The sequence below is a fragment of the Alosa sapidissima genome, chromosome 9 (genome assembly GCF_018492685.1).
Source record: "Alosa sapidissima isolate fAloSap1 chromosome 9, fAloSap1.pri, whole genome shotgun sequence".
Taxonomy (NCBI): Eukaryota; Metazoa; Chordata; class Actinopteri; order Clupeiformes; family Clupeidae; genus Alosa; species Alosa sapidissima.
Genome location: NC_055965.1, coordinates 14929751 through 14942347, shown reverse-complemented (window position 1 = coordinate 14942347; position 12597 = coordinate 14929751). Strand labels below are relative to the sequence as shown.

Sequence of the window (12597 nt, the reverse complement as noted above, 5' to 3'; positions counted from 1 at the left end):
GGGATAATGTATAGAATGCCGGTCATTATGGGGAAAATAAGTCCCGACAGGGCGAACCGGACCCCGACGCGCCAGCGGAGGGGTCTTGTTTTGCCCTGAAGGGACTTATTTTCCCCATAATGACCGGCATTCTATACATTATCCCTGAACATACATTATCCCGCTTATTATACGGCTACTTGCCAAAACGAAAAAATAAACTCCACGATATGTCTCCAAACACTTAATTGTTACCGTTTCGTTGTGGCTTTTGCTGAGAAACAAATAGTTCGCAACACACGCTAAACTTGATTCAAACATTCTTTAGAACACAGCTGATCAACCGTCTGCTTTCACTTTTGAATGAAGTTCCAATGCAAGAAGTGACCGGAATACTTGTGGAGTGATATGATCAGCAGCACAAAATCTGTTGCCATTGACAGCGGTAATTATATGTTTGCAGCGGTAATTACATGAATTTATTTTACCATAGAACGTTGGGAAATCCCATTCAAGTCAATAAAGCGTTCTACTAGCATTGTGAAGAGCCGTATAATAAACTTTTATATTAATGGTAAGGTACTTTACAATCCAGGGCTCTACAGTGCGCCCATTTCACTCGCACATGCGAGTAAAAATGATGCCGTGCGAGTGCAAAAAAAATATTTAGGCGCACTGGTGCGAATGACTTCTAACCACGTCAATATTTGTCTACAAAATACACCGTAACATCGAGAAACATTACTGGTGCAAACCATAGAATCACGTCGCGAATGCAGCATAAAAACTACACCTCCCATCAACGTTAGCAGTTTCGCGTTGTGACTCGCTAGTAGTCGCTTCTATCAAATCCAAGAGCGCGCAGAAAAAGCGGAAAGTTAGACTAGCCAGCCAAGAGGCAAAGATTGAAGAAATTAGTTCTTCTATCCACCGAATTCATTGAATATAGGAGGAACAGGATGAGATTCTGAGAATGCAGTGAGAGAAGGAAAGGTAACCTAACATGCCTTTTAGCCCAGTTGACGTAGGCTATTGGCTGCAATATGCAAAATATAGCTGTAGCGAACCGGCATAAAAGTAGCCTCCCGTAATACTCCCATTTTATTCAAAGGTAGAACGCTACTGACATTTGTTTACACCGAATACAAGCTGAAGTGCAAAACGAAAGTAGGCCTAACGTTTGCCTACTGCCCCCATCAATGCAGATATTTCAAATAAAAACTAAAAGTATAAAACATTTTTGTGGAAGAGAAAATGGACTGTTTTAGTAGTAGTATTAGGCAGTATGCAGTCAGATAGGTCACCATGGGCATATTTGGATTAGCTATAGATGGATTCACAAATAAATAAATTAGCCTACATTTGGCAGGATACTTGATATACAGGCTAAATGCAAATATGGCAATGTATTATATTATTTTACATTAACAAAATGTAGGAAAATAGAACAGACTGAAAATAAAGTAGTCACTGATCTTTAAAATCCTTCCTGTAGCCTAAATGTTGTCAGTCATTCTTAATATTCGCATACATTCGAACATTAAGCACCAGTTGACCAAAGCAAATGAGCTCGTTCGCCAGTCTCTGGAGCTGAAGAGAGCCAAGCAGCAGCATGCCTTATCAGAGGCGCAATTCAACAGGCCCTCAATCTCGGTACCAATCTTGCTGCCAGCTGAAGGTGAGCCAGTTGTTCTTGGCTTATAGATTTTGATGTTCCTTTCCTCACAGTTCCAAATCTGATTTTGGTATGTCTTTGTCTTTATAGATGCTGAGCAACAGTCACATCAGTGAAAATGCATCATCAACAAGATTGTATGTCATCCTTAATGAGTCAACAACTGATTCTCTATTGCCATTGCCTACGTGTAAAATCTTGCTCTGTCTATGAGATACCATATTTATCCACAAGGAAATGAAGCAGTGTCAATCTAAGTGCACATTCAGATATAAAGGCTCGTTTTGAAGAGGCTGCATAAAGACATTAGTTTGTGATGGACATTATCTGTGTGTTTGACGATGCGTAAGACTATGTGTAACCCACATGGATAGCCAACTTATCACTACTAAATAGCTTTTAGACGCATGCAGAGACTGATGCGGTTTAGAGGGGGAGAATGTAACCCACATGGATAGCCAACTTGCCTATTGTGATGTACCAATAGTTCTCTGGTGACCCCGAGAGGGCGCACGAGACGGGTTCAAACAATAATAAACAACTGCTAACTGTTACTTCAAATTAAAGACAGACGTCGGAACGGATAGGAGAACGATACGGAAAGATAGAAGAAGAATATTAATCAAAACAAGAATAATATTGACCAAACAGAAATCAAACACATTCTTTTGACCGAAAAGCTTCAATCCTGATAAACCACTTCCTGAACAAAGACCTCGTTGGACCATCGTAACAGATGAAAATGTATTAATCACTTGAATCCTGACTGGTTTTTTGATTACCCCTTCAACCACTCCTTGACCTACGCCTTGGATACCTCGAATTCCCTGCTGTGATACCCTTTCCCTGGACCATTTGTGTCTACGCCTTGGATACCTCGAATTCCCTGCTGTGATACCCTTCCCTGGACCATCCTCATAGCCATTCTTCCTTGCAATATTCCGAGAAATTGAACCCCCGCCTTCATCCACTTTTCACCCAGTGACTGTGGTAGGATCTGGGCAAATACACCCACACCCACGGACTGTGACATTAAGGAATTACATCCACCATTCTTTTTTATTTAATTATTTATTTTGCGTGCACTCTCTTTTATTTTTGGGGTTTCTGTTTATTTTGTTATTTTAAGTTCAGAGATCTCAAGGGAATTATTTATTGAAAAGTTACCTAAGTGCTGGCACTTCTGATAAACTGATATCATAGTTATATGTTAAGAATTATTTTTATTGTACAAGGAAAAGTGATTTGATACCATAAGTATATAAATCAAATAAGTAGCAATAGTAATACATTGAATATAGAGTCAAATAAAATAGTATAACATATAACGATTAAAATAGATCAATAAATAAAGGGTATATCAAATAGGGTTTAAATAGACTATAAATAGATTTTAAATAGAATATCAATAATATATACAGTCAAATGAAATAGTTAATACATATATATATATATATCACAATAGTTTTTTTTTTATATTTCCACTGATACCTTAGAATAGAATAATATATGATTGCATAGAGTGAATTGAATGATATTTGAATGTTAAAATAAATATATTTTGTATTTAAAGAAGAATCTTTGAGAGTGGTGTGTTGTCTTGGGGTGAGTCATTGAACTGTGGTCTAGTAAAAACCTAAACCAGTCTCCTCTTGAACCTAGAGTTTAGAACTAGACTGTTCCCGCACAAGCACAGGCCTTCCCTCGTCGTGCAGGTTACATATGCATGAGGCAAAGCAGCGGAAAGGGAATCCTCTGACAACCAAGTGACCTGCGCTCAATGCCCAATAAATGAATGAAAATGAATCAGCAATGTGACGTGGTAATTTGGGCATATGTCAACTTTTGACTCAGAAATTCTAAAGTGTAGGCTCCTTTGCCAACCTTAAGTGAAGCACGTCAATGATTGGAGTTGCAAAGAGCACTTATGGAATGGACACAATGGCATGATAGAGTAAAGGTTTAAAGGACTAGAATCACACACAGAACATTTAATGGATGCGAGGTTTGAAACTCCCGTTTATTTTTCAGAAAACTAAAAATTCCATCATAATACGAATCAAAAGAAAGGTCCATTCAATCATGGATGATGGCTAATGATAGCTCAGCAAGTTAATCCAAAAAGAAAATATAAATCAACCAAAAACATTTGCAATCAAAAGCTGCCTTGCCTCAAGCCTGCACGTTTATGGCCGCGTATCCCTTTCGCGATATGTACGCCTGATCAATCACTGATGGATTGGCGATAGGGATGAGTGTGCCAAGGCCCAAGACTCTGGGGATGCCAGCAATGGCATGACAGCCCTGGTGCACCTCCTGGACCTCCTGACGTGTTGCCGGCAGCCGGATGTAATCCCCGGCATGGCGCAGAAGGGCGTTGGTGACAGTGTGGACGCACCTCCACACCGAGGTCTTGCTTAGGCGTAGCCCTCTCCCACAACCTTGATGACGCACCCTGTAACAAAAAATCTTAGCGCTGCAAATAGCTGGACTTCAGGGCTTAAAGCAAAATTCTGCCGCGTTAGCCTGGCAAGTGGCGGTCTGAGAAGGTCCATCAGCTCCATAATGAGTGGGGAGGCTACATTTTTTGGGAGGCAACATTTTTTAAATATAGCCACGTCAGGCAAAATATCAAAAGGGCTTAAGTTTTGCCGAATAAAAAAATGTACATGGACTAAACGGCTCTGCGGCCCGAGCAGGTCTGTCATCCTCATCACACACAAAGAGAGATGTTTTTTTTCATAGATCCTTATTGACTGGAAATTGGATTGCATAATCAGCCAAGCATGATTCAAGTCAGGATTGCATGTTAAACAATGACAGATACTACTTTGATCTGTCTCTTTATAGTACTTGTGGGATGCGGTGTGTCACAAATGAGATCAAATTAAAGTGTAATTCTGGAGTAATTTGAACCCAGTGTCTTTTTCACAATGACAAGACAAACACCACCCCAAGAGCTAGATTACGTTGATCAAAGGAGTACCGAGTTTGACTGGCTTTAGCGCTTACAGCCCAAATGGCTAACAGTGCAAGTACTGAGGACCAGTCATAGTATGAATAGGGTCCCTGCACATAAAATGAAGCAACACAACGTACACAATCAAATCAAGTAAATTGTGCTGCTTTAAAACCCATTAAAACACTACAATGTAGTTCCATTTAACTTAATATAACCAGGGATGGATTACTGAACTGAACTAACGGGCCCAGGGGCCCTGAAGCCCAAGTCTCTGTGTGAAGTTCCTATTCTATCCTATTTTTCTCTTTCCACAAAAATTGTCATTTCAGTTTTTTATTATTATTATTATTCAGGGGAGCATGCACCTGGACCCTTTAGCTTAACTGTGGGGGCATTTTTGTGTATGGGCCCAGTGGCTCATAATCCACCACTAAATATAACAGTTTCAAAATCATTTTGGTGTTACACTGACTTAGAATACAGATAATGGCATTTCTGACATTGCCGATGTGTGCCCAGAAAGTTTGCTATTGCACCATGTAACATTGTTGTCGCAGGTAAAGGTATGACCTTTTTATCAGTTTTAGATGATTAAGGTGACATCAAATGAGGATAACCAAGCACTTAATTCACAAACAACTCTTTGACAGGCTCTGCAACAAAAATATGTATCATACTAAAAGTTGAGCCAAATGAGTCAGACAAAGGCACTGATCTTTTGCCCCTTTATTTTCAACTTGTTTCAGAAAAAAGAAACTGAAAGATGTGGGGGGGGGGGGGGAAACAATATACAAATTCTGTAAAAATGGATGTTTGAATGCTGCAGCTGGTTGGGGGCTGTAGAGCTGCTTGAGAGTGAATGAGAGCAAACTGGAATGGGAGAAGGAGCTTGGTCTTGCTGGAATGCTGCTGGTGGGCTTCTGCTGGTCTAGATGATGGAATTTGGATCGGCGACTATGTAGGGATGGTGTATTGCTTAAGACACATTCTCATTTTTTTGATCACAACAAGGTGATTGAAAAGCACATTTTTCAAAATGTTCAGGGTTGTGTAGACCGGTATTAATTATTTCATTCTTCCAGCTTGGATGTTCACTTCAATGGATATTTCTGCAGGGGGGGGACAAAAGGACACAGGACACATTACTAAGACATTTCCCTCTGGATTCTCTGAGGTTAAATGATAATAAGTAGAGATGTTGGCCAATTTTTGACAATGATAGATAAATGCTATGTGTTAATGATGTCCTCCAATGGTTTGCACCCACTTTTTTTGGCATTTGTTGATGATGTCCCTGACGGTGCCTTGATCTCTCTGAGGGGCGAATCTGTCCACCATCTTGATAAGGTCAGGATGGGAAGCCAAAAATGCCAGCGTGTTACGGGCATGGGTCCTGTTTTAGACACAAACAATACATCAACACCGATTTAATTACAATGAGGATATCAACACCAACTCATTAATAATGACAGCATTAAAACAATATTGTGATGTTTTCATATGTTAAATTATCATTCAAAATATGTTTGATGCCACAATGACTTTTCATAGGCAGAACTGCATGTCTGTTTTCATTTCATTACAAGAGGGCATGAGACACACACTCTATTAAAGACTGGAGTAGAATCATTTGACCAACATCACACTTGACATGCTTGGCACATTAGCTGAAAACACTTGACCTATTGCAGAGAACACATCACTTATTGCAGAGAACGTTTAGGGAGAGTCAACCAATCTACTCCAAACTTCTCTGTCATCAAATTTTGAATTACAGGTAAACATAGCCTTAAACCTATCCCAAAACAGCTTTTAGTATTTTGCCCATTTTGATGTGTAAAAGCTATAACTCTTATTGAATGATCATTATTTGCATTATTGAATGCTTGGCTGGAATGATTGTTTTCCACCTTGTTACAGCCATTCCAGCTTTCATTGTAATGTTTTTGTCTTACAGTGTCTTGTCCCTATTCTACGCCCGTTTCTTGAGTTAAGTGATGGGAAGTGGCAGTGTCGACGCATGTCCGCATCAGATGGCATATAGGGCCTAGCCGATGCATGACTGGTTAGCTGTTTGCTTTGTCTTCTTTTTTTATTTATTTGTTTTTTATTTTAGCTTTGATACTCTTTTTGTAAGTATTCAGGTTATGTAATGAACCCCTAGACATGTCAAATGACATGACTTTTGGATACCACATAATAAGTTGATTGTTTGGTTTGGTTAGAAACTAGAAGAAGTAGCACTCCCACCTGACATCCTGTGCACTGTCGAGCGCCAGGCAGCTGATGGAGTGAATGAAGCGGTCAGTCAGGTCCTTTTTCCCTGACAGGACACGGGATGCCCCCATGACCTCTGCCAGTCTCTCCAGGAACTGTGCAGTGGCCTTCCTCACGGCTGCATTACGATGTCTTAAGAAGTAGAAAACCATTGAAACACACCAAGAGAAACACAGAGCCAGAGAATGAGTAAGCTAGAGAACCAGAGGAGACAAAGAACCATATAGACCGTTTCAAGAGAGTTCCATTATCAGCATTATAGTTGTTCCCACAAGGCTTCCGTTTTAACCATATTTAGCCAGATAAATAGAGGAGACAAAGAACCACAGAGCCAGGAGAGACATGTGTGAAACCAGGTGAAACAGAGACCAGTTGTTGAGGACTAGTAGAACTAGTATAGTAGTCCTAGTAGAATTAGTATCAGCAGTACCACAGAGAACCAATAAACTTCAGGAAGTCTGAAGTAAAGGCTCATCAGGGTTCTCTGTCCTCCTCACCTGAGTCCTGTGTTGATGAGGGCGTTCATGCTGCGAGAGGGGGTGACATTGAGCACCATGTACCCCAGTGCCAGCTCCATGTCCTCCCTGATGAAGCCGCTGGCCTCTCCAGCTTTCGGCAGCAGTGTCTGGGCTGTGCCCTCGGCCTCCGTGTCCATGCCTCGCCCTAGGTGAGCGTGCAGGTGGGCCAGCGTAATCATGGCAGCGCGGGAAACCATTGAGCGCAGGTTCTTCACCTGGGTGTGTTGAGAAAGGTAGAATTTTTAAAATGTTACAAGCTGTCTTGAAAATACATAAAACACAGAGAAAGTTTGTTACAACGGTGTTCTCATACTGTCAAAATGTGAGTCCAGGCCCAATACGATCATACATTGTAGTGGCACCAAGACGAGTATATAAGCTTACTGAAACTGTGCTGTATAACTAAGTCATCTGGGCCCGTATTCACAAAGAATTTTAAGGCTAAAAGTAACTCCTAACTGGCGAATTTAGGAGAAACAACTAAAAATAATGGGAATGTCACTTCTGACTTCACTTCCACCTCAATTTCACTAAGAGTAATTCATGAAGCATTTTACAGACATCCCAAGTCTCGCGGAAGTTCAGGGAGTCTCCCGCATATTGATAATGGCTCCCTGATGCCCGCAAATTAGATAAAATCTCCCGGAATCTAGAGCGCGAGCGAGCAAGAGCGCGCACACGAGACCGAAACTTCAAATCATGTGTGCATCTGAGTGTAGCGCGCACACGACGGGGATGGAGAGAGGGAGGTAGTGCGTGTGTGGCTGTTCAAGACAGAGAGCATCCTGATTGGCCTGTTTCAGCTCAGTAGGAACAGGAGCGTCATGGCAGAGTCAGAGTGCCCCCCAAAAAGGAACATGTAACCCTTAAAGGTGTAGGTTTTTGAACATTCTATGTTCGCAACAATTGAAGGTTCTAAAATTCTATGTTGAATTCAATGAACCCAGATATTCTTTAGAACGTTCATTTCTCAACATTCCCATCACACCGGTGTGACGGTACTCCTTTAAGGGTTAAGACCCATTTCACATCAGACTACACGAAAGTGTGCCCTTGTCTCATAAGAGTTCAAAATAACGATAGTCTTGCATGCTGCACTGTTTGTAACAGTGACTTTAGCATTGCCCATGGCGGGTTAAATGATTGCAAAAGACATGTTGAGGTGAGTTTAACAAGTGTCATTTAATGTGCATATTATTCAGGACTAGATGGCTATTTGCCAAAGCTACATAAAGACCAAACTACTAAAATCAGTATCTAAGAAGGCTAAAGTATTTTTTTATATTTATTTACTTATTATTTTTTTTATTATTATTTTATTTAATGTTTTTTTTTTTTTTGTGGGGGGGTGGGGGGGGGGGTACCTCCCTGAAATGGCTTTTTGTAGGTTGGGATGTCTGCATTTTAGCCCTAAAAATAGTACTTAAGTCTGGGACAGCTTAAAAGAAGTCGAGAGGACTCTTAACTCACTAAGACCTATTCATAAACTGATTTTTGTGGCATTTCATGGCCAGATGTTTTGAAATGCGTGTGGCTATGGAGCTTCCAATCGCGAGGGAACAATTGTGCATTGTAGGCATAACTAAGGGATGCAATAAGGCCACCAACAACCAAAACTACTCATTGTCAACATGTAAACTAAATGTAATGTTTCATTGTGAATCAAATTACAATTCTCTCCGCTTTGCAAACGTAGGCATAGGCATATGGTGACAGATTAATTTACAAATGTTGATAAGATACTGCATCAATCCGTATGTCTCATTAGGCTACACATTCTCAGACCTGTCTCCTGTCACTCATCATCATAGGGGAAGTGTTTGGAATCATTCTTGCATTACAATCATCAGCCAATAATGTGGTCACTTCAGTCAAGCTCGTGCATGAGTAGAGACATTAGTGACATTATCCATAGCAACAAAGACTCACTCTTAGTTTAGGAGTTGTCATTTTTCCTTACTAAGAGTAGGTCTGAAAGGCTTTGTGAATAACTTTTAAGAGAAAACTCCTAGCTCATTTTTTTTAGTGTGATTTAGGAATACTCCTAGTGGTAAGATAAAATGCTTTGTGAATACGGGCCCAGAATGCATATTCTCGGGTCTGAAACAGAACAAATGTAACATGAGCTCCAGCTTGTTTTTCAGCAGAGAGCCTCTGACCTCGCGGTAGACGGCCAGACACACATCATGCAGCCTGGGCAGCAGCACCTCAGCGTGGTGCTGGGACAGAGACCTGATGGATATCAGGGCCTCGATCTTCTGCTCCCTGCAGAAATAACAACAGACACACAAATTAGAGGAGCATATACTTGACTTTAGCAGTCTATCTCCAGCTTAGCTCTAAAGTGTAAAGACCTTGCATAGGGTAGGCTGTCTTCAATAAAATACACTCTTTGAACACAAATATGTCAATATGACTGTATCTTATCTTAGCTGAAAAACTATAATTTGTCTCAAGTAAATATGTTAAAGTAGCCTATCATAGCTAATAGCCTATAATTTGTATAGAGTTAATGTGTTAGCCTAGCCTATTTTAGCTATACTCCCACCAGTCATCCTCTCTGAGCAGCCTGAAGGCCTGCAGGATGGCCTCCTCGGGGCAGGACACAGGGGGCAGTTTGGCCAGCTCTGGGAGCTCCCTGATCTGCTGGGTGCTGCTTGTTTGCTTCTCTATCACTCTCTTCTTCTTCACCTCCTTACACTCCTTCACTTCTTCCTTCTCTGCCAGACACTCCACTGACTTTTGCTCTGGGAGGTCAAAGGTCAAATCTGGCAAATGTGTTATTAAGTTTGATTTGTAGATCCTATTCTTGTGTTGCAACCAAAGCTATATCAGACAATACGATCAGTGTGTGTGAGTGAGTGTGCGTGTAAGAGGGGGTTAGGGATATATATCTAACTTTACTGACTTCACTGCTCACCTGTCACAGAAGTGGCCACACTAACTGAAGCTGTCTTCTTGAGGCGGGGCAGTCTACTGACAAACCGTCTCTGATTGGTTGCCTGGTGTTTGGCTGTCTCTGGGGGGGAGGGGACAGCATGGCCAATGGGTGGAGTGGGGGTGTTGAGGAAGGGCAGAGCGCGCAGTGCGGACGGGGTCCTGAGGTCCACAGGGCTGAGGCTGCTCGTAGAACTGCCTGCGCGATCTGAAGCGCTGGCATTGCCACTGAGGACACTGTTACAGCGGAGACTGGTGAGTCTGATCTCCTCAGCAACATGCAGGGCTTCCAGTCGGAGGTTCTCAGGGATCTGGTAGATGTTTAGGGGTTCCAGCACACACCCCATATCCTGCTCCTGCTTTGACTGCATTGTATTTACCTGGGGTTGACAACCGTTGTCATGGTTTCGGCCACTGTTTGTGTTGTCCTGGTGACTGCTGGTTTTCAGGCCAACATCTTGGACAGTTTTGATACAGCGCCTGGCCTTAATCTTCTTCGGCTTGTTGTTCTGACTTTCGCCCGTTGCCTTGGTGATGACAGGTGGAGCAGGTGCCATGCTGCCATTGGCCATGCCACTCGGCGCTCTGTCGTGATGGAGTGGCATCAGTGGGTGAGCCCGATCAAGGCCAGTCAAATTCTTTCTGCTTAGGGGACGCGGAGCACCTTGTGGCAGAATTGCAGAGAGCCGTCTGTCACCTAGCAACAGCTGGACCGGGTCCTGGCCCTGGGCAAGCGCAGGCAAGGAGGGGAATGAGCCACAGGACTGCTGCTGCTGGGCGTGTGCAGGGGTGATGGGGGGCAACAGCTCATGCTGACCAGATGCTACACCGGCTCTGAGCGACTGGAGAGAGCCGCAGAGCATTGTGGGATTGTGGTCTGGCAGCATCACAGGCACAAGATGAGGATGGAGATGTGGGTGAAGCAGCTGATGATGACACTGTAAACAGGGAGGAGGAAACATGTCAAATATGGCCGCCACCTGCACCCAACACCACAAACACATTCCCACACAGTTCTGTATATGAACTTAACATGAAAGTTACTATAAGTAGCCCATGGTATGATTTCTGTAATTGATTAACAGCCAGATTGGGTCAAAGCTGTATTCGTATTGGCCTCAGAGAATTTGGGCTATTTAACGTACATACCTACATACCAGTAGTAGCTTAGGCTATATTGTACTACTATTCGATTTTATAGGGAACTCACACATGCTGGGAAGCAGGTCTGGGAGCCGGTGTACTGCATCCGCTCCAGGTTTTCCCTCAGGAGCTGCTGCATTATGTGTTTCATCTCCTGGTTTTGGGCATGGAGTCTATCCAACTCCTCTTTAAGGCTTTGGGAATCCATTGAACTGAAAATGTCCAATTTACTGACTGGAGCTAGAGATGATATTGAAAATAGAGATGATAATGGGCTAAAGTTAAAATATAATATGGTTTCAAATGAGGAAAATTCCGATTTAAAAATATATTTCAATGTAGTTGAAACGGAAAAACAAGCGTGTATATCTAACTGAGAAATTGAAACAAGTGAAATTTAGGTGGAGGATGACAGCGACGCTATTGTGAACGCACCATTATGACGCATGTTGGGGTTCTGGGACGTCTGTGTAAAGGCCAAAGACTCTAGTACTAGTTACAACCCTAGTTTCAGAGTGTCATCAGAGAGGGTTAAAGCGGAGCTATCAAGGATCTTTGGTGTCACTGAATTTACGAACGCACCCTAGAACAGAAAGGAACTCTGCTCTAGAATCTTTGGTAAAGCCTATAATAAACGAGTTCCATAAATCTAGCCCCTGTCTATTCACCAAATTCAATATTGGTTACCCTACTTTATTTACATCTAGATAAACTAACTAATAAACATCAAACGCTAGGTTAAAGCTAGGTTTTGAGTAAATGCAGCCTTTACGTAAGCTACCTGATCAGGCTTGATAGCAAGCAAATTAGTCAGTATCAATTATTTGATAGTCACAGGCCTACTCAATCTTGAGTGAGTGATGTGCTAAACCGCTAAATTAAGGACTATGATGTGATATTATTTCACTTCAAAATTCAAACACATAGGCCTAAAATCAACCACAGAACAAGAACAGTCATCAACCCTGGGCCTGTAACGCAATCTGCCAAAGTGAAACCAAATTCCTGAATCTGCATTCTGAAGTTTACCCGGATGATCATGGAGAACAATCAACACGTTTACCTTTAAGCTTGTACAATCATTTGCAGTACATCCGGCAGGTGGT

General features: G+C 42.0%; 1 protein-coding gene across 1 annotated transcript; it reads right to left on the bottom strand.

Moving 5' to 3' along the window:
• Positions 1-5395: 5395 nt before the first annotated feature.
• LOC121718277 lies at positions 5396-12309 on the bottom strand. Its single transcript, XM_042103221.1, has 8 exons — positions 11559-12309; positions 10332-11286; positions 9960-10158; positions 9571-9676; positions 7391-7626; positions 6867-7025; positions 5884-6009; positions 5396-5725 (listed from the first exon to the last, which is right to left on the bottom strand). Exons 1-8 carry the CDS (start codon positions 11697-11699, stop codon positions 5713-5715), a joined length of 1935 nt encoding a protein of 644 aa, XP_041959155.1. The 5' UTR covers positions 11700-12309; the 3' UTR covers positions 5396-5712.
• Between the last annotated feature and the right edge of the window lie 288 nt (positions 12310-12597).